Source organism: Pelodiscus sinensis, chromosome 4 (genome assembly GCF_049634645.1).
Source record: "Pelodiscus sinensis isolate JC-2024 chromosome 4, ASM4963464v1, whole genome shotgun sequence".
NCBI classification, from domain to species: Eukaryota; Metazoa; Chordata; order Testudines; family Trionychidae; genus Pelodiscus; species Pelodiscus sinensis.
The window spans coordinates 124,999,457-125,025,119 of NC_134714.1; the positions used below are offsets into that span (position 1 = coordinate 124,999,457).

A 25,663-nucleotide genomic window follows, 5' to 3' on the forward strand; every position below is an offset into this window, starting at 1 on the left:
GCCCATGCAAAGTGCTGCTTGCCCTCTGACAGAAATCAGAGTTCCTGAGGTACCCGGGCTGCTCTTCCTCTCCACTCCACCCCACCCCACCCGCCACTCCCCTCATCCCCCTCCCCATCCAGGCTGGAAGCTTCTGCAGCACTTTTTAAAAAGTCAATGAAACAAAACAAACAAACATGCAGGCTGAGGGAGTGGTGGGTGGGGAAGGAAGTTCAGAAGGTGATTGCTGCAGATTTCATCATGGTCTGCCTTTGTCCTCACAGGTTGCTATGTTACAAAGGCAAGGAGGAATAAGTCCCCCGAGACCAGTAGATACAGGGTTGCTCAGGCAGGGGAGAGAGCACTGCCGGCCTTTGACCTGCGCGACCAGAGCTGCCTCCCACAGTGACCTTACCTGGGACCAGCTAGCTGGGTAGGCGGGGAAACCCAGCAGCCAGTTCAACCAAGGTCAGGGAGGACAGAGGCTCTCACACCTTTATTTCAGGTAACTTCTCTGGTCTGGTGGGGGAAGCAGCAGGGGTGGGTGCCCAGAGGGTTTCCCCTCACTTCTAGGACAGAGGGACCCATATAGCAGCCATGTGGGGAGTACGTGGGACAGGCTGTGCTGGAAGAGACTCGGGATGGGTGGCTGAATTTGGTGGGGATTGAAGGGGTGTGTGTGTGTGAGGGCAGCTTCTCTCTGTATTGTGGCTGGCTGGGGTTTGGAGCAGCTCTGCTATCTGGCTGTGTGTTAGCCTAGAACAGATCTGGGTCCACACTCCCTTTTCTTCCTCTTCCCCCCTAAGAGCCACTTGTCCAGGAAAGGGCTTTCCCCTGGCTCTGCCGGCAGGTCTGGTGCACTGTGCACACCTTTCACTCTGCTAAGTGAGTTCCAGGCTAACCCAAGACTGTCTTGCAGCCTGCCTGCTATGCCATCCCTGCAAAGCAGTGACACATCAGGGTGGGGGGCAACATGCACTGAACTGGGTCACACTGTGCCCCATGCCCAGTTTCCTGCCAGCGTCTGCCTGCCCAGCTCTCTCCCCCTTCCCTCCCCTGCTTGCTGGAGGCAGCCTGGGACCAAGAAAGAGAGGTAAATACGTAGCACATGCATCAAATAGCGGGGAATAGTAGGGGAGAGGGAACAGCTGTTTTCCCCATAGGGGAACTATGAACAAGGAGGAGGGGCTGGGCTACAGCCTTGGGGAAGAGGGAGGATATGATACTTGAGTTGTTGGGGGGACCTTTAAATTGCCCCCCCCCCCCCATCAGAAGCTGAAGGTCCTGTTCTCCCTGCTTCCCTGGCTCAGAAGCTTCATTGTGGTGCCAGGGGGCTGCCTCTGTTGCCCCAAAGTGAGGCAGGTGGGTGGAGGGGACAGGATGTAAGTGAGTGCTACTGAGGTTGGCTCTTCCCTGTGCCCCTTCCCAGCCAGAGTGGGAAATGGGGTCGCAGTGGGTGGTGTCTTCCTGGCTGGCTGAAACACAGTTATGTTTCTTTCAACTCCTGCTTCTGGAACCACATCTTCAAGCAGGAACCCTTTCTGTTTTCACTACATGTTGTACTTCACAGTACGCTGAAACGCCCTGGGGCAGGGGCCATGTCAAAGCTACTGGGCACAGTGCTGTGTCCTGTCTAGACGGCATCAAGATTAAGAATAAGGAAATTGTCTTTGCTTCCAACTTAATTGCTTAGCCTGCAAATCTTCTTTGTGCTCATTATGGGGGTTCCTACTGCTAGTGTGAGGAGCTGAGGATAATGCATGATTGCTGTGACTTACAGTTTCAAGCAGGCCCTTTAAACTGAGAGAGAACTCTAATGGAAATAAAAGCTCTCCCTTCTCCCCTCGTCCCTTCCCCTGCAATGCTTCACCCTGCTGTTCTGGCTTATAAATAGGCTTGATAGACTGCACTTTTTTTTATAACTGTGTGTTTTATAACTTTCCATCCACGGTTCCATCTGTGCCTCATGTCTCAGGGTAAATATTTAACCTAAAATAATCCCTTCTCCATGCAGCTCTGAAAGAAAGGGCTTGGCCAAGAAGAACTGATAAGGACAATTCCCTTGGGAAGGGGCAGAGACAATAGCAGGCCCTGCACCCAGGGGAGCAAAGGACTGAACAGGTTCCTTCATGTGCCCCAAGGATATGCCTTGTCCCTTAATGTCATGGGACTTCATTGCCACCCCCAGTCTATGGAGAATGCTGTGGCTCACAATCTCACCCAGTCACAGGAAATGGCACATTTCACAGCAGCAAAGGCCCCATTTCACAGTGTTGCCTCAGAATCTGGGTGAACAACATTTTGTAGTTTAATTTTAGACTATTAGACACTTACGGTGCGTCTACTCTGCACCCGTAGCTCAAAATAAGCGATGCAATTTGCCCAATATAGCTAGACCATGGGTCAGGGTTTACCTTCAAGACCTGCCCCATGGAGATCATCTTGTCCTGCATCTGGCAAATTCTTGTGGGTGGCAGTGGCTCATCAGTTGTTTCCCACTCAGCTGCTCCGTAACTAGAGACAGCTGGCATTTTGAGATCCCAGAGTTTCACAAGCTCTCTTATAAATGCAGAAGATCCAAGCAGCGTCTTTTCAGAACTGAAAATGCTGTGGCATCTATTTAGTGTGTCTAGCAAAGACATATAATGTCAATAGGAGAGCAGAATTGCTCCACCTCAGTAAGAGGCAGATGCTAGGTTGGCTGCATTAAGTCGAGGGAACTGATACAACTCAGTGGTTGGTTTTCTCACTCCCCTGAGCAAAAGAATTAACATCAACATAAACAGTAGTGTTGCCAAGGCCTTATTATGTAAGATGCTTAGATGTTGCACCAGGGGATGCAATAGAAAGGAAAAGAGACTGAGCGAATACCTTGGAGATGGAAAGCACTAAGCACTGACTGCACTGATTAGAGCTGTTTAGAAAATGGGCTTTTTTTTATGCCACAGAAAATGTCACTTAAAAAATCATTTACATCAAAATTTTGGTGGAAAATTCCCAGTGATCTTTTAAAACATTGTAAATTTCAGCTTTCAGGCATTTTTTCCCCCCTAGCTATTCAATTTTCTGATGAAATATTAACGAATGTTGAGGAAAGCTGGCATTAATTGGCAACAGTTGTGTAGTCAAAAAACAAAATTTCCACTGGTGAAAAGTTCTGATCAGAAAATATCCAACCCACCCTTGTTATTTTTGTGGCAGTTCACGCTAGGCAAACAGGAAAGGGAAGGAACAAAAGACAAGACTATGCAGCACTTTAAAGACTAACAAGAGGTTTATTAGGTGCTGAGCTTTCGTGGGCCAGACCCACTTCCTCAGAAGAAAATTGCATGACCATATATACCAAAGTGATACAATCACAAAAAAGTGATCACATATAAAATTGACAAATCAGATTTTAGAACAGAGGGGGAGTGAGGGGAGGAAGGTTAGTGTCTGTGAGGTAATGATATTAGGGGTGATAATTGTAATGGGCGAGATAATTAGCATCTTTGTTAAGGCCCATACGTAAAGTGTCAAATTTAAGCATGAATGACAGTTCTGAGGCTTCTCTTTGAAGTCTGGAATTAAAATCTCTTTGAAGCAATATCCATGTTTTAAGGTCATTGAGAGAATGGTCAGTATGGTTAAAATGGCAAGCAACAGTTTTCTCTCTGTGAAAGAGCCTGATGTCTTTTTTATGTGCATTGATTCTTTGGCGAAGTGTCTGAGAAGTTTGTCCAATGTACATAGCAGACGGACACTTTAGGCACATGATGGCATAAATTATATTTCTGGATGAACAGGAATATGTGTTCTTGATCTTGTAACTGGCATGGTTAGATCCAATAATGATGTCAGCAGAGTAAATATATGGACAAAGCTGGCACCGGGGTTTGTTGTAAGGGAAAGTTCCAGGGTTGGTATTAGTGTGGTATGACCTGTGGTTGTTGGTAAGAATCATCCTGAGGTTAGGTGGTTGTCTATAGGAGACTATGGGTCTGTCTCCCAGAGCCTCTCGGAGGGTGGTATCCTGTTACAGTATAGGTTGTTCTTTATTGATAATGTGTTGGATGGATTTAAGTTGGGGGCTATAGGTGATGACAAGTGTAGGGGCTCTTAACAGTGCCCCTGGTGGCCAAAGGGCAGTGGTGATGTGCTCTTATGGGGAGTCCCATGTCTTCTGAGCTGGACAGGATGGTGATTAGATGGGGGAGAAAGCCTGTTAGGGAGGATTAGGGAGAGGAGCAGGACTTCGGAGTCCTGCAATAAAACAGGACAGAGAAGGAGGAGGGGCTGATTGTGACTGACAGGGAAGGATCCAAAGTCTGATGCTAATAAAACCACATTTGCAGAAGCCAGTGAGAATTTCCTGGTGAGGCTTGGTGTCTCCCCAGCTGGACGGAGAAGAGCAGCTGCGATAACAGAGTAAGTGCATCTGCAAGCCCTTTCCTTGGGTGACCATTAAAATTGGGAGTTGGTGGCCATATGGGGGAAGGTGTCCCTGGGGATGCCTTGAGACCCTTACAGCACTTTTCTGGGAAAACGAGGTTAGAATTCAAGGAAAAGCAGATCCGATTACCTGATAGATGGAGGAGAGTGGATGGGGGGAAATCTGTGTCTCAAAGCAGCATGCTAATTGTGACAGAGAGTAAGTGGCACCTGCCACCCCTAGTAAATGTCCATAGGGAGGGATGGAGTAGCAACACAACATGCTTGCATCAAACCAAGGATTTTCATACCCCAGCTGATCTCCTCTATGTGGCACTAGCCAGTGAGTAAAAGAGACAGGGTGCAGGAGCCCGAATGGGGTAGATAATCATCTTATTTTTCCTGACTAATAACAGGATTTGTCAATTTTTGGGTGACCTCTTGGTGCTGCCAAATGTCAGTGCCTCCAGTTGCTTTGAGAACGTAGACACCGTGCCACCGTCCCACTCCCACAACATCCCATGGTCCTTTAGCCTTTCCTTCCTCCTTACCACCCATGTAGGTTAGACCGGCATGAAGATTGAAAGCTTTCAAGGCCATAATGGTAATCTAGTCTGACCTTGTTTGTAACAGAGGTCATAGAACTTCCCCATAAAACTCGGTCCTGCTTTGGGCATGAGGTTGGACTTGATGACCTCCTGAGGTCTCTTCCAGCCCTAGGATTTTATCATTCTATGATTCTATTATTCTAACTTCCCCTGCATCAAGCCTCTATATTCCTGCTTGCAGTAACCTAAATTCATGCCTCCAACACTGGATCTTGTTTTGTCTTGGTCTGCCAAAGGACCTAGTCTCCCCTTACAGATCGTCACTGTAACCGGCTCGCCATTGCTTATTAACACTTAAAAATTATCTCAGAGAGTTGTAAGCACAGGTCCCCATAGGCACATCTACACTGCAGGGCAAAAGTCGAATTAAGATTCGCAACATCAGCTACGTCAATTGCGTAGCTGAAGTTAAAATAGCTTAATTCAGCTTTTGGCGCTGTCTACACAGCAAGAAGTCGAAGGAAGAACACGCTTCCTTCGACTTCCCTTACTCCTCGTGAAATGAGGGTTACACAAGTTGGAGTAAGAAGTCCGCCATCTTGCAATTAATTCAAAATAAAAGCTTGATGTATAGACACACACTTGGTTATTTCAAAATAACGTCTGTTATTCCAAATAATGCCGCGGTGTACACATACCCTATGAGGTTAGTGCTGTACATTGCCATGTGCCAGGACCCATATATGTCTCACAAAATGGGACAGGCATGAGTGTTGGGAAATGGTTTTCAATTAGCTTCTGTGTTGTTAACTAGAACCAGATGACACATTCCGGTTTTTTCCACAGAAAAATTCAATTTTCAGGGGAAATCTAATGGCAAATACTTTGATTTGGAAATGTTGACTCATAGAAATCATCATTCCTGTGCCTCATTGCCCCCTTTTTCTCTGTAGGACAGGACACCTGGTCAGACTACATGTCTTATGGCGCACTGTGGTCCTTCCTCTTGGAAATGGAGGCAGTGCATCATGGGAGTTTCCAGCCCTTGAGCCTGATGGGAGATATAGTACACCCAAGGATCTCTGAGCTCGCAGAGGAGAATTGGCATACATGGCAGCTGAGCTACAAATCCCATGAGGCACCACGGCAGCATAGCTGAATTACTATATGTCTGATTGAGTGCTTTCACGAATATCCACTTACGGGAAAACCCAGTTTTCCATCAAAAACCAGTTTGGGTGGAAAGTTTTTGTCCAGCTCTTTTATAAATGCTTTTGGATCTGATGCCAAGCCCCTCTGAAGTTAATGGGAATGTTTCCATCTCTTCCATGGGTGCAGGAGCAGGGATTTTGTGCCAAAGAACCTGAGTTAACTTCACCCTCCATCACCCCTGAGATAATTAATTACACAGTTCAGGATATTTCCATCCCAGAAAGTGAAAGATACTAAAAGTTAAAAGCACCTGGAAAAGGAGAGGAGGAATGGAGACCCTAGAGCTCTTTAGTTGAGATTTTAAAAGCCAATGAGAAGCTTGAAATTAAGGGGAGTTGTGTGGCTGAATCCTTCACTCAGCTTTAGAAATCTCAGCCCTTAGCTTTAGGTCTTGCTAGAGCTCCCATTATAGCTCCATGAAAAGGATAAAATCATGGCAGAGACTCAGGGTTGAGCCACAGGTAATAAGGATTCTAACTCGGCTAATTTTGGAACTAGTGATATTACGCGAGGCTTAATCTGGGCTAATCGCTCTTTTCTGCAGCATCTTCGCCATCATGGCAGCACCAGGAAGCATGGCCAATGGGGTGCTTGTGTTCATACCCCCAAACAACACTGGCATCCTCCAACAAGGCCAGGGGGTCTCTGGAGCCATTTCCCAGACTTCTCAGATGGTGCAATACGGGCCTCAGCAGTTCAGAGTCATGGACCCTGGGAACCAACCTCTTGGGTCAACATATTCCGGGAGTGCAGGTGACCAGGTTGCGCATCTGAGGAAAGTGGGGATGATGGAGAGATTCCTCAAAGCACAGCCCAAGACCCTGGGGGTAAGTGTTGTCTTTGCTCTCAGTGCATAAGGGTGAGTCATTTCGATACCTAAGGCCCTACACAGGTGGGTGAATGTCTGAGCAGGAGTAAACTCCAGACACCACCTTTTCCTTTTCCTTTGACCAACAGCTTTATGGGAAGGATGCCAGGAAGCTGGTACCATCAGGTGACTTGGCACCTCCGGAACCCAGGATAGATCTGACCTCTTCTTAAGACTTCATTGCTTTTGGGGGCAGTGGTAGAAAAATACACCCACAGTTCCAATGAATCCTCCTACTTGCCCAAAGAGGGAGAAATGAAGATTAATGAAACAAAGAGGAACAATGGGGGAAAAGGATTATAAACCAGCTTTTTCAGTGACTGTATGAATGAAACAGCCCCAAGGTGGCAGGGGCCATCTGAGGGAGGAAGGTGGTGAAACTCAGTGTAGCTTTACTGTGGTAATTCACAATGGCTGAGGATCTGGTCTAAGAAGGAGCAGCTCAAACCAAGGCTCCTTCTTGAAGTTACTGTTGTGCAAAGTTGATTCCATTCAGCCTCAAACTACTAATGAAAGTAACAACTTCTATCCGTCAGTTTAGAGGGACAAGCCAGTGGTTCTTCATTTATTTGCAATTATGTAAACAAATAGGCAAAAGTGTTCATAGACTAATAGATTTTAAGGCCCATGGGGACCACTGGAATGATTTATTTTAGCTACGTATGTATCACAGACCAGAGAACTGCCCTGAGTTATTTCCTATAACCCCACGGTAAGTTGTTCCAATAGATAGTTACATTCACTGTTCAACATTTACACCTTATTTCCAGTCCAAACATGTTTACCTTCTACTTCCAGTAATTGGAGTTGCTAGAGCGTTTTCTGCTAGATTGAAGAGCCTATTGTTAAATTTTATTTCCCCACAGAAATATTTATAAATTGTGATCTGGTGAAGCCTTAATATTTTTTTGTTTTGTTAAGATCCCGAGTCCTGAAAAGGTGCTTATTTGGATTGTCCGGTGAAGTTTGAGGTCATATGGCTCAAAAGGTCCAAAATTTCTGTTGGGCTACGTCTACACTGGCCCCTTTTCCGGAAGGGGCATGTAAATTTCAGCAGTCGTCGTAGGGAAATCCGCGGGGGATTTAAATATCCCCCGCGGCATTTAAATAAAAATGTCCGCCGCTTTTTTCCGGCTTTTAAAAAAGCCGGAAAAGAGCGTCTAGACTGGCCCCGATCCTCCGGAAAAAGTGCCCTTTTCCAGAGGCTCTTATTCTTACTTTGAAGTAAGAATAAGAGCCTCCGGAAAAGGGCACTTTTTCCGGAGGATCGGGGCCAGTCTAGACGCTCTTTTCCGGCTTTTTTAAAAGCCGGAAAAAAGCGGCGGACATTTTTATTTAAATGCCGCGGGGGATATTTAAATCCCCCGCGGATTTCCCTACGACGACTGCTGAAATTTACATGCCCCTTCCGGAAAAGGGGCCAGTGTAGACGTAGCCTTGGTGTATAGCCATAGACCTCTCTCTTTCAGTAGAGTTTCGTTTCCAAGCAAGGAATTTGTGCAGAGTTTTTACTGGTTCTGTGAAGGTGGGTGTGGTCATCCATAGGTTTTTTTGTGTGTAGCGGTCTTCAGGATTCCATTGTTGAAGCTGATTGTGGTGTCCAGGAAGTTGATGCTGGTGTGGGAGTGTTCCTGAGGGAATTTAACAGACAGGTGGAGGTTGATGAAGTTGTGGTGGAAACCTATGAGGGAGTTCAAGTCATCTGTTCAGAGGATGAAAATATCATTGATGTATCTCTGATACATTGTTGGGTTTATGATGCATTTGTCCATTCTCCTTGTAGGTGGTCCATGAAAAGGTTGGCACAGTGGAGAGCCATCCTAATACCCGAGGCTTGAACAAACTGTTGTTAAATGTAAAATATTACATGTGAGGACATGGACGGTCGGTGCAGCTAGGGCTGGGGGAAGCAGGCCCCCAGCTCCACCTACAGCCCTGCCCCCTCTGCAGAGGCCCCATCCCCCACCACAGGAAGAGAGGGAAGGAGGCACACACAGGCCTCCCCACTCCAAGCACCAGGGAGGGAGGAAGCCATGCGGCCCAAGCTTCCCCATCCCAGAGCACTGGGGATGGAGGAGGTCGCATGGCTCCAGCCTCTCCAGCTCTGGTGCACAGGGAGGGTGGATGCTAGGGCATTCTGGGGGCGGAGTGTGGGTGGGGCCATGCCTGGTGGTTTGGGAAGTCAAAGCCTTCCCCTGCCTAGGTTACTGGATGCCCATGTGTGAGGATGAAAAGGATGAATTTGGCAATGTGTTTGGGATAGGTAGCCGAGGGTTGTCAATTGTCTTGTAAATATTTAAGGCGGGCAGTTCTGGTGTCATTGTAGGGATGTTGGTGTATCAGGAGTGTCATGGATGGCATTCTGAGGAACTTTGTTGTGGTGGAGTTTGTGGAGGAAATCTCTTCGGTCCTGAAGGAAGCTATCCTTTTGTGTGGTAAGAGTGCTGTGCCCAGATATGATATGTCTGCTTTGGATCCCTTGTTTGTTTGTGTATCTTGGGAAGCTTGTAGAAGGTTCCTCAGGTGGCATCATGTGGGATGAGTTTGTACAGTTTCTTTTGGGGCTGTTTGGGGAAGGACTTGAGTATATCCTTAAATTCCTGGGTAAATTGTGGTGTGGGGGTCATCTCTGCACTCTTTATAGTAGGTGGTGTCAGAGGGTATGTCTACACTACCCTCCTATTTCGAAATAGGAGGGTAATGTATGCATACCGCAATTGCAAATGAAGCCCGGGATTTGAATTTCCCGGGCTTCATTTGCATAAGCGGGGCGCCGCCATTTTTAAATCCCCGCTGGTTCGAACCCCGTGCCGCACGAACTAGGTAGTTCGAACTAGGCTTCCTAGTTCGAACTAGGAAGCCTAGTTCAAACTACCTAGTTCGTGCCGCGTGTAGCCGCGCGGCACGGGGTTCAAACCAGCGGGGATTTAAAAATGGCGGCGCCCCGCTTATGCAAATGAAGCCCGGGAAATTCAAATCCCGGGCTTCATTTGCAATTGCGGTATGCCTACATTACCCTCTTATTTCAAAATAGGAGGGTAGTGTAGACATACCCAGACAGTTTTCCATTGATCTTGTTAACATAGTTATCATGGTTCAGCATTACAATGGCAACCCTTTTATCTTCTGGATTGATTGTTCTGATGGTTAAATTTCAGGGACTAAATGGTTGTCCTCTTAGCAGTGGAGAGATTGTGGTGGATGTGGTGACTGTTAAGTATTTCAGTCTGCTTTGAAAAAATTATCAGTGTACTTAAGTATTATTTTGTTTGCTCTGTGGTATCCAGTCAGGTTTCTTTTTTCTGATTGTCAGTGAAGAAGTGGTAATTACAAATAGTATTGTCAATTCCTTGAGGTAGAGACGGTGGAATAATTCTTCTAATTCTCTAACAGGTTCTGTTGTAAGGCAGAAGTGCCGTCCTTTAGAGTATAAATAATTCAGATGCATATAGGGATTGTCTTGGTGAAATTATGTTTAGCTGGTATCAATGTTGTGGGTACAGGTGCATTAGTTTCTCCCGGAGATGAGGTTCTTGGGGTTATGGATTAGTTGTAGTTGGTTCCACTTATTATTTTTGTGTTGGATGCCTGTCATCAGATTTCTTTGACAGTTGTTTTGGATTTCTTGCATGATTTCCAAGTAACTTTCCTGGGGGGAAGTGAAGGGGTTCTTTCAGTGTGTAGGAGGAGGCAGAGATTTCCTGTTTGAGCTAGTTCCTTCTGGAACATAAGAGGTGCTGCAATAAATGATTCTTTAGTTTTTCTGAAGTCCGTCTGCAGCACTGTTCAGCCTATTTGGAATTATATCTAGCGGCCAGAGGGTTATGATGGTGAGATGTCTGGGGATGTTTTCTGTCTTGCATTTGCTCAGGAAGTAGAAGTTTTGCTTCCTTTTTCTTCATTTTGTGATGTTTGTACTTCACACAGCAAAAGTCATTATTTTCCATTATTATATGCAGTGTTGTTGGTCTCAGGATATTAGAAGGATAAAGTGGGTGAGGTGATAACTTTTGTTGGTGAGGGACACAAGCTTTCGAACGGAGGCAGATTTGATTCTCTGATTCATTCTTTGGTGGTGATTCCCGACATTGCTGAGGGGGTTATTAGAAAGGAATCACTTTTTTTTTTTCAATAGAAAAATGTAGCTTTCACAAAATCAAAGTTTTCCATTGGGAAAAATCAAAACAAAACACTTTGTTTTGGTTTCAGACTTCCAAAGTCATTGTCTTCAGTTTGTCAAGCTGAGCTGAAATGTTTCAAGTCAGTTTGGCATCAAATTGCATTCACCTGAGCAGCTACACAGCCTCAAGAGAGCTGTAGTTCAAGTGATAGACTCATTATTTCCAGCTGGCCTGAGTCCTTGTTCCAAACTACATCTTCCAAGATGTACCGTTCTCTTCTCTTTCATTGAACCAGTGTAGAAGTCCCATGATTTCACATGGGAAATGTAGTCTAGCCAGGCAGTCTAGCCCATAGGAGAGAATGGGCACATGACCTACGAGGAGAGGCTGAGGGATTTGGGCTTATTTAGTCTACAGAAGAGAAGAGTGAGGGGGGATTTGATAGCAGCCTTCAACTACCTGAAGGGGGGATTCCAAAGAGGATGGAGAGAGGCTGTTCTCAGTGGTGACAGATGATAGAACAAGGAGTAATGATCTCAAGTTACAGAGTGGGAGGTCCAGGTTGGATATTAGGAAAAACTATTTTACTAGCAGGGTGTTAAAGTACTGCAATGGGTCACCTAGGAAGGTGGTGGAATCTCCATCCCTAGAGGTTTTTAAGTCCCAGCTTTACAAAGCCCTGGCTGGGCTGACTTAGTTGGGATTGGTCCTGCTTTTAGCCGGGGTCTGGATGCAATGACCTCCTGAGGTCTCTCCCAACTCTATGATTCTATGGGAGTACAGGGTACCCCAACTACAGTTCTTATGAGGCAACACACAGGTGGACTCAGCTCAGTGTTAACCAAGCCTAAATGAAACATTTAAAGTCAATTTGACAAACTGGAAACGATGTTTCAACATTTCCAACCTGAAATTCTTCAGATTTCAGATTAAACCAACTGTATAAAGATCAGAATTTCCCCCAGGATGGACGTTCCAATTTCCAATTAGCTCTTCTGAGACCATGGTGCTCTGCTTCTCCAGAAGGTGGCTAGGAATTGGCTCCTCTTACTGTTCTATTCTTTTCCCACAGGCCATCCAGATCCTGACTGGGCTGATGCACATTGGCTTTAGTGCTGTCTGTGCAATTTTCATCGGATACTACATTCCCATCTCTTTTATTGGAGGGTACCCCTTCTGGGGAGGATTTTCCGTGAGTAGAATAATTACATGCATTTATGAAATGATGGCATGGCCATATGGATACATTTTCATTGGCTATCATTAATGACACCCATCTATAAGCTCTGTAGTGATATATATATGATAAATAGAGAGCAAGATGGATGCATTCAGGATCTTAATGAACTCTCTAAACAAGAGTGAACTAAGCCACATAAAATGCTAGTGAGTTAGGTATTCTTATCCCCATCTTACAGATGGGAAACCTGAGGCAGCAAGGGGCTACTAGAGTCACCCAAGGTGATGCAAATGAATTGTGGCAGAAGTGAGCAAATAATCCAGCTCTCCTGATTCCTCCTTATTTACTTCAGACTTTCTTTGTGCCAGTGGTCAGTAAGTAAGCAGATACCTAGCACCTTGCTATCAAAAGCAACTCACACAGGGGAAGAGAAAGCATATGGTCACTGCAGGAAACTGCAGTGGATGTCTCTTCATGGGGACCTGGGAGAACATTGGTCCATTCAAACTGGCTCAACTCTTAGTCTGCTGCCACATTTGCTGCTGGTAGATCATCGGCCCATCTCATTTGCTCAGACATTTCCTCCCCTTGCTCAGCAGATCGTTAGTTTGCTGTCCTGCATCATGCAGTGCCCTGGACCCAGCTGCCAAAAACCTTCCCCACATGCCACTTCACTCCCCTATAAAACCCACCCCCGGGTGCTTGACAGACAGGTGCCTTCCACCAGCAATGTCCTCTCAAATCTTTTCCAGCCATGTGTGGATTGTTTCCATCCATGTGAAGAATAAATTTTATGTGCACCTAGGCATGTGTGAATGTGCACCACCAATCGAAACACAAAACCTCACTGTGGGTGCTCTGCTAATCAGATGGGTGGCATTTGAATGGTTTCTGAGCTGCACAAGTGCACTGCTTACCGGGAACACTGGCCACCAGCCACTCTCACTATCCCAGCTACCCCACATCACCTGTTCTACCTGTCGGGGGTGCTGGCTCCTCGTTTTGAAAATCTGCTCATCTTAGTCACCAAAACTGTTGTGTTGAGCTGATGTTACAGGTCAAGTTGCTGTGGGGTCCCTGCCTTCACCCCTCTGCTGGACCCAGGCTGGCTCTCTGGCATCCGTGAAGTCATTGGCTCAGCATCTCTGCCTACTGGGCTGATGTCAAGGCCTGGGCCCTAGTGAGGCCACTGTCTGAGCACCTCTAGCTTACAAGGCTGCAGTCAAAGCTCATGTCTCCATCCCTTTGCAACTCCCCTGGCTGAACTGGGCCATGTTAGAGTTTATCTACCTCAAATTGGGGGTGCGGTGTGTGTTGGGCGGGGGAGGAGAACAGCAAAAAGAGCAAAGGTTCCAAGCTAGGGACTATTCAAGTGTCCAGAGGAATTGACATCTGCTCCTCCACAGAAAGCAGAGTGTGGAGGTGACAGCAGGGGGCTCCGTAGGTCTGGACTGAGGCCTGTTAGCACAGCTGGGAGGCCGGACTGACAGCACTGGAACAGCAGGGGGCTCTGCAGGTCAGCTTTAAGATGCACAGATGCTCGGATGCCATGGCGATGGGAGTACTGTACAGTCTCCGTAGGAAGGGGAAGGCACAGCTGCTCTGGGTGGAAGGTGAGGTGAGGAAACTGGTGACCTCCTGAGCTCTTCCCAGGACCTTCCAGTCCCTGCTCCTCTATTTCTGGAGAGAGGAGCAAGAGCTCAGTTGTCAGAAAGGAGCAGAACTCAGAAGGAGAAGAGCAGAGGAGGAGGAGGAGGATCTGTGGGAAAGGGTTACAGCCTGGGTGTCACCTTAATTGAGAAGATTGAAGTGAACCTGGCTGGCAGCAGCATTATTAGATGGGAAGTGCTCTCGAAGCGCTGGGGGGAAGTGTTATTCTTTGCTCTTGTACCCCTCACCTACAGCTTGTCTCAGAGACCCAATCTTTCTCGTAAGCGCAAAGTGTGAATGATGGTTTTCTCTTTCCTGGGCAGTTCATCATTTCTGGATCCCTCTCGGTTGCAGCAGAGAAGCATCACAAATCCTGTCTGGTGAGTGTCTAGGGAGAGTTTCCTCTCTTTTCCTAATGTGGGAGATTTTTAGTTCAGCCCTGCTTTACCGAGGGCACTGTCCAGGAAGAGTGAATGATGGAAAAGAGCACAGAGCTTGTTCATCAAGAACACCGAGAAGGAACATTGGAGAGGGAGGTGGATGAGATAATATCGTCGACTGGACCAACTTCTCTTGGAACTAGTGTTGGAGAGGAAAACAGAAGAGACAAACAGGGATCTGGAGGAGAAATGGGGATACTTTAAACCACTCTTTGCTGTCTGCCCCGGTATCCATAGCAGCAGCTTGTGGCCCAACAACCACCTTCAATTAGCAGCCCAATAGAAAGTAGAGTTGCAAACAGCTGCTGAAAAAGCAGCCAGGTTACCAGGGAACAACAGAGACACAAAAGGTCTAGGGAGCTGAAAAAAGGGTGGAATTTAGAAGAATTAAAGTAATCCCAAAAGACTGAAGAGAAAGGGACTTCAAACTAAGCTCCCTATTGAGAGCAAAGCAGTAAGTATTTGTGAGACTTAAAGATGTGCTAAAAATAAGCATGCGCTTAAGTGCTTTCCTGAATTAGGAACTATAGCAGATAAAATAATAGGGAATAAATGACAAACATTTTCACTATTCCTGCCTCCACATACTTCACAAAATTTACAATTTCAGTGACATTTTGTAAATTTGAACCAGCTCCTCTTAACTTTTGCCAACTATTTTCTGAATAACAGGAACTGTCCTTTCCAAGTGGAAAGACACCTTGCATAATTCACTCCAGGAGCCATACTCCCAGATAATAATGAGTTACTATTATCTACCCATTGGTAGGCTTTGCAGTTGACTCAGGACCACAATAGCCAATAGCTGTGACCTTCCAAAGTGTCATAGGCTTAGTCTATATGAAGCCCTAAAAATCAGGCAGTTCTTTGAATTCCCCAAAATTACATTAGCCCTGACATCTCATAGTTAAGTGACTGTAGTGCTTATAAGAGGAACCTAAGACACAAAAATCCAGTTACCTTGGAATATACACAGTATGTGTCATTGACTATTAAATGAGCCACTAGGCTTGAACTTGAAAACTTTGAGCATTAGAAGCAAAAGAGCAAATTAGATTCTTGCCCGAATAGGAACTGAACTGAGATGTCCAGCATCCCTAGGAACAGTCTAACTTCTATATTTGGGAGAGGGGTGGTTCCAATCAGGCCAATATCGCTGTGTGTGAGTGAGGGGGAAACAAATTCTATGCCTGCCCACAGGGGGTGCCATTTCAGATTTTTGGGGTGGAGAGTGCAACTTTAAGAGTGATTCCAGGGGCTACTTAGACCATTTGAAAATTCTAGTGCTTTTGCAAATAAAATCTTAGAAATCTCTGACAGGAGCATTGTATCCCATTCCTATATCAAGAAAGAAGATTAAGTATATGAGAATCACTCAGCTCTAATAAAAAAAATGTTTTGATATCTTGCGGCTAGTCACTTATGGGACACAGCTGAGGTTTAAAATGCCAATGTCTTTTCTTACTCAGATACTCTTATTACAGTCAGAAGGGACCATCATGATCATCTAGTCTGATCTCCTGCACAGTGCAGCTCACACGACCTTTCCCACCCGCTCTAATAGCCTCCTAACCTCTGGCTGAGTTACTGAAGTCCACAGATCATGGTTTAAAGAATTCAAGTTACAGAGAATTCCCCATTTAGACTAGTTTAAACCTTCAAAGTGACCCCATGTTGCATAAGAGGATAAAAAATTCCCCATGGTCTCTGCCAATCTAAAAAGGGGGGAAATTCCTTCCTTACCTCCAGTATGATGCTCTTTTATACCCTGAGCATGTGGGCAAGACCCACCAGGCAGATACCCAGGAAAAAGTTCTATGTAGTAACTCAGCCCTGCTCTACACTAGGGGAGTTATTTTGAAATAACCCCCCTTATTTCGAAATAATAAGTGGAACATCCACACTACCAAACCCATTACTTTGAAGTAACTGGCTGCTTATTTTGAAATCCATACTCCTGCTTTACTTGGGGAATAACGCTTACTTCAAAATAGTTATTTTGAAATAGCATTAGTGTGGACACTCTGCTGCTGCTATTTCGAAATAACTACTCAGAGTAATTTGAAGTAATCACTCCCCACTGTTTCCTGGGGCTCTGAGTTGAGGTAGCATGTCCACAAAAACGGAGCCTGCCTCAGACTAATTTCAAGGCCCCCTGTAGTGGGGACACGCTATTTCAATTTTGTTATTTCAGGAGTTATTTCAAATTTAGTTATTTCAAAATTATCTCCTAGTGTAGACATGCCCTCAGTCTTCCTCCTCTAGTTTCCTGTCCCCTCTCCAGCCGCTGTGGATATTTGCTACTGGACCATGTGTCATTGAGGTGGTTCTGTCAGACAATCTCCTCCATAAACTGATCAAGCTCAGGTTGGAAGCCAGTTAGGTTTTTTTTGCCCCCACTGCTCCCTTTGGGAGGCAGCTTCAGAACTTCACTCCTCTGATGGTTAGAAACCTTCCCCTGCTTTCAAGCCTAAAATTGTTGATGGTCAGTTTCTGTATTTGTCCTGGGACCCACAAATATGCTTAAGCATCAGTTGGTTAAGTTAAGCATCAGTTGGTTAAGTTAACTTAACCAACTCCTCTTATTCCTCTGATGTATTTATACAGAGTAATCGTATCTCCCCTCAGCCTTCTATTGGTTAGATCAGTGTTTCCCAATTTTATTTGGCCACGGAACCCCTAGAGTTGCCTTAAAAAAAAAAAAAAAAAAAAAGGCCCCTGCCGTGTTTTGTTGAGGAAAAAAAAAAAGCCCTCGGCCACGACTCTATCTCTTTAACAGGGGGGCGGGGGAGTGCCGGCTCTTCACGGAACCCTTGCTTTCGCGGATCCCCAGGGTTCCCTGGAGCACCAATTGGGAAACACTGGGTTAGATAAACAAGTCAAGCTCTTTGAGTCTCCTCTCAGAAGGGAGGTTTTCCGTTCCTCAGATCATCATGGGTAGATAAAGCACTGGCAGTTACAGTGCTGCTCACAGAGCGCTGCAGGGAAATTGCAGTTCTGTGTCCACATTGTGAGCTGCCAGCACAATAGCATGACCACAGCTGTGACACTTGTTAAATTCCGAGCGGTGCATTCTGGGCAGCTATCCCACAAAGCATCTCTTCCGTTTCTGCTGCAAAGGCTTGTGGGAAGGTAGAAGCAGGGGGAGGGGGGTTGTGGGGCATTCTGGGTCTTGTCCCAATGCCCCATGGTTCTCCAGGCGCTTGTGGATCACTGTGGGCATTTTGGGGACTTTAACACAGGCTGCTCTGGAAAGGTGCATGACACACGCTTCTTTCAGAACACTGACCTGTTCGGGAAGCTACAAGTGGAGATTTTCATCCCAGAGCAGACGATCACAGTATGGGAAGTGGAAATGCCCCTTGTGATCCTGGGAAACCTCCTCTTACCCCTTAACGCCAGGGCACACAAAGCCATACACTGGGAGCCTCAACAGCACAAGGAGTGGTTCAACAAAAGGCAGAGCAGTTGCAGAATGACTGTCGAGTATGCTTTTGGCCATTCAAAAGCCCGCTGGCGATGTCTGTATGAGAAGCTGGACCTGGCTGATGACAACATCCCCATGCTTATAGCCTCATGCTGTACTCTCCATAATATTTGTGAAGGTAAAAGTGAAAGCTTCACTCAGGGATGGACCACTGAGGCTCACACCTTAAGGCTGAATTTGAGCAGCCTGAGACCAAGGCTATTAGAGGGGAACAGCGTGGGGCCATAAGAATTAGGGATGCCTTGAGGTAGCAATTTGATGCTGAAAGCCAGTAATACTTGTTGCCGGGAGTGCAGTGATTGTGCTGCTAGTAGGTGATGGTGATTGATTCATATTATGGGCTGACTTGAAAAATGCCTGTTGCTTGCTTACTTTCATGTAACCAAGTATAGATTGCTTCACACCCAAGAATTTCATTTTCATTGGTAAAAATTTTGTCATGAGGGCGGGGTTCACACCCCTGAATGACAAAAGTGTAGCCAGTGAACAACCAATGTAGACAAAGCTTGAGGCTTACAATTTGGGGGTGGGGGCTGGGCAACGGCCTCCCATTCCACCCACCTCAAACTTTGTCTAAGGTGCTGGAGCATTTCCAGAACCAATAGGTGAGCTAGTTCTTATTTTAAGGAAACCTGTTCTCTGCTGGACCCCTCTGCACTTCTGTTTCAGGTGAAAGGAAGCCTGGGAATGAATATCACTAGTGCCATCTTCTCAGCCATTGGGATCATTCTCTTGCTAACGGAGCTGATTATTAATGCATCTTTCGAGAGACATTCTTGGTTGGTAAGTGGCCAGAGTTTGCCATGGAATCCTATAGATTGAAAGCTGGAAGTGTCCTCAGGGGGGCACCCAGTCCACCGCCCTGTGCAGAGGTGAGATTATCATCCCTAACAGGTGTGTTTAAAATGCCACAGATGGCATCTATTGGTCAGATGGCTGTGTGTGTTTCCGTGTAGTGTGCTGTCCCAGCTCTGCACAGGTAGCAGAAATAACAGATTTCAATTAAATCCAATAGACTTGGTTTTCGGCGAAGGCACCCAGACAGATTTCTTGTCTATGAAGCATCATAATAGTATCTGGCAGACTCTACAAGGATATTAAGACATGTATGCCTATGACAATGGATGCAACTCAGTCAGTGGCAACGCCTTCTATTGCTCCCTAGGCTGGCCAAAGAAACTCTCTCTCAGATACATCTTTGTACACAAACAACCTACGCTGTAGGCCTTGACGTATCATGGTGCCACCCTCTGATGTAGTAGTGTGCCACCCGGGGCCTTGTACATGTTGGTTTAATCAAAACATATCTATTTATCATGCTGTTGTCCTGGCCTTGTGTTTAGCATGAGTCAGGGTGTTCCTGTTATCTGTGGGGAATGTGCTGGTGTCAAGGTGTTCTGTTACCGCCTTGCTGGAATGTGCTTATGTAACCTACACACTTGCTGGGTGTAGTGCACTGTCCCATGTAGTGGCACTTAGACCACTTACAGCAGGGGTGGGGAACCTCAAGCCCGGGGGCCACATCCATCTCCCGGCTTGCCTAGATCTATCCCCAGAGGCTCAGAGCTCCCCCTCTAGCATTGGGGATCCCGTGCTGGTGCTCCAGCCCCTCCCCCATCCTGCCAGGCTGGAGCACACAAAAGCCACTAGTCCAGGCCCCGCTAGGCTCTAGTGTGTGAGGGGAATGTAGGGACAGTCTTTCTCCTTCTTTGTCAGTGAAGGGTTTTTTTTTTCACTTGTGTGTGGTCCCCAACTGATTTTTCCAAGGGTTAGCAGCCCCTGACCCATAAAAAGTTCCCCACCCTTCACTTACACAGAGAGAGAATGAGTTTGATCTATGGCCTTAGCTGAGAGCCAACTGGCTTTGAGCTCAAGAGGAAGAGGCTCCCGCACTAAGCTTCCGAGGTTGCAGGTTCAGTTCTGCCTGTCCGCATTACACTTGCATGAGTGCTCTGTGCCTAACCCCTATTAGGCCAGGTCTACACTAGACCCAGAAGCTCAGTATAAGGTACTCAATTCCAGCTACATAGAATACATAGCTAGAGCTGGCTTACCTTAAACTGAGATTGGTGGTGTCTCCATAGTGGGAGGTGGACAGAAGCAAATGAGCCTGTTGGCTTCCCTTACTCCTGAAAAAAGAAGGAGTATCAGACACTGGCAGGGGCACCCTCTGAGTTTGATTTAGCAAGTCTTAACTAGACTCGCTAAATTGAACTCCAGAAGATCAATCACGGCAGTGGTGATCTTCCATGTAGTGAAGACATGCCCTTAAGAATATATGTTTCAGCAATACCAGCCATATACACGCCAAATTTTGTGAGTAGGGCCTGCCTCTTGCTCACAGCCTGACTTTGCTTCATATCAGCAAAGTTTTTAGCCACTTTAGTCCAGGCCTCCTATTAGGCTTCTAATACATGGATTTATATTTCAGGCCCTCTTTCTGCAACAACCAGGTACCTGAAATTGTCCCAAGCCTTTGACCCCTGGGAAGAAACAATCCATGTGTTCAGATCCAGAATTTCTGATTTGGTTTTGTTTGATATAGCCCATGTCAAAACTCCTTCCAATGTGAAAAATCAGGCAGGAGTTTTAACACTGGTTTATGCAACACCTAGCACAATAGCATCCTAGTTCGCAACTGAAGCTTCCAGGTGTTATCAAAACAGAAATGAATAACTCCTCTTGATTTTACCAGCACGGGACCCAAATGTCTGTTTAACTTTGTTTAACCCCACTTTGCACAGATGGGGACACTGAGGCAGAGGGGAGTAAAGCCACAGGCCCAAAATCACATGCACACCAGTGGCAGAACTTGGAACTGAACACAGTTCCTCTGAGTTGGAGTCCTATAGTCCACAGTACCTCCCCTAGACCTGGCTGTACGATCTTCCCTATTAACAAATGGCTGCATCTCAGGGGAGCAGGTCCCTGTAGACGCAGGAGAAAAAAGAACCCTGTGATCTCCTGGAAGAGGTGTGGCTCCATGCCTCACAATTACCTGGGCTGCTAAATAGTTTGAGGAGGAGAATTCTGTGTGCCCGGGAGGAGGGAAGAAGGACTGGATTTCTGCACCCCCCAGAACTGGAGTCTCCAGTAAGTCATCTCACAGCAGCCCTGTTCAGTGTGTTACCTCCAGCACTCAGGACTGATTGGCATCCTCTTGGTTTTGTGCTCTCCAGGGTGGCGCAAAGGGGATCACAGCCATGCTGTTCTTGTTGACCGTCCTGGAGTTCTGCATCGCTGTCTCGACCTCACACTTTGCGTCGGAAGCCCTCTGCTACACCCCCAGTGACGTGAGTCTCAAACAGGACTTGAGTCTGAGCATGCATTCAGATGAGGGGAAGCTGTTTGCCTGAATGAAGTGCCCTCCCTAGTGGGAAGAATGTCCCTGATGTACGGCCTCAATGAGTACCGAGGGAAAGGGATGTGGACAGCCCCTGATTTTTGGCTAGTTGAATATTTGGTCAAATTCCTTTTTGATGGAAAACTGGGGTTTTAAATATATGAGAATTTTAGCAGAAAGCCCCTGGTTTGTGCAGAACATCTTGCTGGTTTGCCACAACACGGAGCACCTGAAAACAAACTATTTAGACTCCAGGGAGCACAATGGTGCGTGATGGCAGTTATAACCCAACTGCCACAGGCTCCCATTTTCCTCTGTAGGCCATGTTCTCTAGTGAGACAATATCTCCCATGATGCACCCTGGCTGGGGACTCTGTGACACATCCCTCCCTTCCTACCCCACAACAAACCAACAAGGGAAAAGTGGTAAATCACAGGAGAAATAGTCCTGCCCATGAATGCAGCCTGTAGATGACAATGGAAGTATAAGGCACCCAAAATACAACTTCCAGGAAGCACCAGGGTTCCATGTTGAATCAAAATATTGTGGCAGTTGATAAATATTTGTTGACATTTTTAGCAGAGGAAATAGACCTATGTTCTGGCCCTTTTTATGCTTGATTCCTAAGTAGGTTGCTGACACTATGAATCAAGTGAATGATTCTTTTTTTATACAAGGGGAAAGTAATCCCAGTTTTCACTGCCACCACCTTGACCTTCATTGTCAGTGTTTTCATTTCCATGGGGATGAATTTCATCTCACTGCGCCAGATGGAGGGTGAAGGCAACAGGAAACTGTAACTGGGCCAGATCCTGAGCTGCAATCCTGCCCTTTTGGAGCCACTGGATCTCTCCAGCAGAGAATTCCCTTGACACGGAATTCCCACGTGGCCCAGCCAATCCCTCAATGGACGGAATATAGTGAGGGCACAGCCGGAGGGACAATGGCTTTGGGATAATCTCCAGCTTCTATGCTGTACTGGGGCTAGCATAGAACCAGCCCTGGAATTGTGATGCTGCAAACTGCTGATGAAGGGGTGTCTGCCCTGCACTGGCCCAACAATGGTTAAAACCAATGTAGGAAGGCTGAGAGGTGGGCAGCCATAGGTGGGCCTGCAGATAATTAGGGCAGAGCCAACCCTGATAAAAGGGGAACTTCAGACCAGGGAAGAGGGGGCTGCTGTAACGAGCCTGGGGAGGAATTCTGGCTTCCTAGAGGACTGCACAGCTAGTCTCAGGAAAGGCCTCGTTATGTCTGGCAGGCTCATGGCCCTAGGAGGAGAGAGCTTGAGGCAGGAGCCAGAGGTGCTGGGGCTGTGAGGAAATGGCCCAGGGAAGCAGGAAGCATTAAAGTTGGAGGAGGGGCAGTGAGAGGCAACTGTAAAGGATCCCTGGTTTGGGGCCTGGGGCCATAAGTGGATCTTGGGCTCCTTTCCTTTCCCCATCCTTGTCAGTGCTGAAGGTGGCCAGGCTAGCCTGCAATTTGCCTCTGGAGTGAGAGGCTAGGTAGAGGCCTGCAGTGGGCTGCTGAGGTGAGACACAAGATAGTGGGTTGCTGCTCCCCTAGAGAGGGCAATAGCGCTGGGACTCAGCCATAGGGCTGCGCCCCAAGATGGATGCCGTGGGTCAAGGCCAATGTGGGTCCGAACAGGGAATGGAACAGAAGTGAGGGTGGTGAGACACCACTTGCAGAGGGTGCTCTGAAGAGTCGATAGAGCTAATCCCCAGCATGAACAGCAGGAGGCACTGTGGATCGGGGACGGACCCCGTGACACGGCTGTTGGTGCTGCAAATCTCATTGCAGGAGGAATAACAGGTAGTTCAAAATAGGGCTTTATTTCAAACGCCCGTTTCACTGCCACATGTAGATGCAGGCAGTTATTTCGGGCTTGTAAATTTCAAAAATGGCGCCAGGCCGGGAAGATGCAAATCAAGCGCAGGATATTTAAATCCCAGGCTTGATTTGCAATTCCGAATGCCTACATTTGCAGCCCTATTCCGAAATAGGCTGCAAGTGTAGACATACCCTTACATAGGCCAGGGGCTCCATGACCTGACTCTCTCTTTTGATGCAACACTGCTGAGGAGAAGTTCTTGGATCTTGGGAGTCCCTTGGACATGGTGTGTCATGGGAAATGTAGTTTAAGCTGTGAGCCAGCCCTGGGACACCTGGCAACCAAACTGCATCTGCCATGCAGCCCTGCAGCAGCATCTCCAAACTGAAATTTTTGGGGTTTGGGTCATTCACCTCTTTTGATGAAAATTTTAGTTTTTCTCATGGAACCTGGATACTTTACATGAAACAACTGAGTAAGACAGAAGAGTTTTGATGGGCGAGGGGTGGTTTGTTTGTTTGTTTGTAATCAGCTTTTTTAACAGGAAATTTCCAAGCAGCCCTGGCCAAGAGCACAGACAGATGCTCTGTGGTGTAGTGAGAACTACCACGTTAATCCTTTAAGTACCTCACAGCAAATCTGCTGCAGTCAGGAACCTATAGAACTCCAAGTTTCCATATCCAAAATGTCAGCACTACATCAAGAGCCCAGGGTCATGTTCTGTGACACCTGGGATCTATGCACCTCCACGGGGAGAATCCTACCAAGAGCAAGTAGGGGGTTGATAGTGATGGTGGCACAGATTCATCCTTGGTGTAATGCCAGTCGCTGCAGGAGCCGTACACCACAGATGTACCTGCCCTGGTTATAAGAACTAGAGGGATGAGGAAGATGTAGGTGGAGTGCTGAACAATGTGTGGCTGAATGGGAGTGTAAGGGTGAGGAAGGTGATGGGGGTGAGGAGGGTGAGGAAGATGATGGAGCGAGACTGGAGGAGTGAGGGAGGCAATGGGTGTGGGAGTGGGAATAGAGATGATGATGATGATGTTACCAGCAAGGGCTGATCTCTTGTTTTGCAGAGCATGTTGTACGTGCCCTATGTTGTCAATGCGAACGTGGTGGTTCCTGCTCCACAAATAACTTCTCCACAAATGGCCGCTCCACCACCCTACAGCAACGTGGCTTATGACCCGAAGGAAGAGATGGAGCATAGGGCCGCATGAGACTGGGCCAGCAGCGTCTTCTCTGAGAAGTAAAACCCAGCCCCGTCCTGCATGACCGATCTCATTCCATTGTTGAGTGCAGCTCTAGAACCCAGCTCTTGTCACTCGTCACACAGGGAACTCGTTTGTTGGTTCCACACCATGCGTTACGTTTTCACTACACACAATGAAATGAGATGACTCCCCTGCACTAGCCAGTTCCCCAGGGGTTTGCCAAATGGTTGCCTCTGGTGGCTTCTTTAATAAAGCTTCAAAATAGATTCTGAGTCAGTTGTTTTAACCCCCTTGTTCCTAGATGCGTGTGCATGTGGCATATGGGCTGTGTGTCTGTGAGTGATGGGGGTTTGTTTGGTGTATGCATACCCACATGTAACCTTTACCATACATATGTTGTAAAGTAGAGGGTCTCCTTTTACTAGTTTCAGACACCACAAAGATGGCTTTTACAACTAGCACTAATTTGCTTGGGTGGGGCCCAATGTTCTCTCAAATCTTTTCCACTCATGTGGGCTACGTCTAGACTGGCCCCTAATTCCGGAAAAGTCATGCAAAGCAGGTAAGTCAGAATAGGGAAATCCTATTAAATAAACATGTCCGCCGCTTTTTTTCTGGCTTGGGGAAAAGCCGGAAAAAAGCGTCTAGACTGGCGCGATCCTCCGGAATAAAGCCCTTTTCCGGAGGATCTCTTATTCCTACTTGAAAGAGTGATCCCCGTGTGACTACATTCAATATGCCCTTACAGCTTGACTCTAAACTACTGATGACTACTTTCTGGGAATGACTTTCCTACCTTATAGCAGCTGCATCTAGGTTGCATTTCCTTAGCTTGTTTATGAGACAGTTATGCTAGACAATTTCAAAAGCCTTACTAATGTCAAAATATACCACATCTACCCCTTCCCCTCCTCCACAAGAATTGTTGCTTTGTCAAAGAAAGGTGTTCAGTTGGTTCGACACAATGGCTGCGTCTAGACTGGCAAGATTTTGCACAAAAGCAGCCGCTTTTGCACAAAAACTTGCCAGCTGTCTACACTGGCCACTTGAATTTGCACAAGAGCACTGACTTTGTAATGTACAAAATCAGTGCTTCTTGCGCAAATTCTTTCATGCTCCCGCTCGGGAAAAAGCCCTCTTGTGCAAGAATACTTGTGCAAGAGGGCCAGTGTAGACAGGGAAGGACTGTTTTGCGCAAAAAAGCCCTGATGGCGAAAAATGGCCACTGGAGCTTTCTTGTGCAAAATCGCGTCTAGACTGCCACGGATGCTTTTGCGCAAAAGCACTTTTTGCACAAAAGCATCACGCCAATCTAGACGCGCTTTTGCGGAAATACTTTTAACAGAAAAACTTTTCTGTTAAAAGTATTTCCA

General features: G+C 46.7%; 1 protein-coding gene across 3 annotated transcripts; it reads left to right on the forward strand.

Annotated features, from left to right (window-relative positions):
* The first annotated feature begins 157 nt into the window (after positions 1-157).
* On the forward strand, positions 158-24,556 carry LOC102461259 (membrane-spanning 4-domains subfamily A member 15-like). 3 transcript variants are annotated; one of them, XM_075928386.1, is made up of 8 exons: positions 159-484; positions 4,314-4,386; positions 6,694-6,976; positions 12,211-12,330; positions 14,292-14,348; positions 18,565-18,678; positions 21,075-21,188; positions 24,153-24,556. In XM_075928386.1, the coding sequence occupies exons 3-8, from the start codon at positions 6,707-6,709 to the stop codon at positions 24,294-24,296; spliced, it is 819 nt and encodes a 272-aa protein (XP_075784501.1). In that variant the 5' UTR covers positions 159-484; positions 4,314-4,386; positions 6,694-6,706; the 3' UTR covers positions 24,297-24,556. The 3 variants fall into 3 exon arrangements, with proteins under 3 accessions (XP_075784502.1, XP_075784501.1, XP_006111810.2); XM_075928387.1 differs by lacking the exon at positions 4,314-4,386 and having other exon boundaries at positions 158-484; XM_006111748.4 differs by lacking the exon at positions 159-484 and having other exon boundaries at positions 3,867-4,386.
* The last annotated feature ends 1,107 nt before the right edge of the window (positions 24,557-25,663 follow it).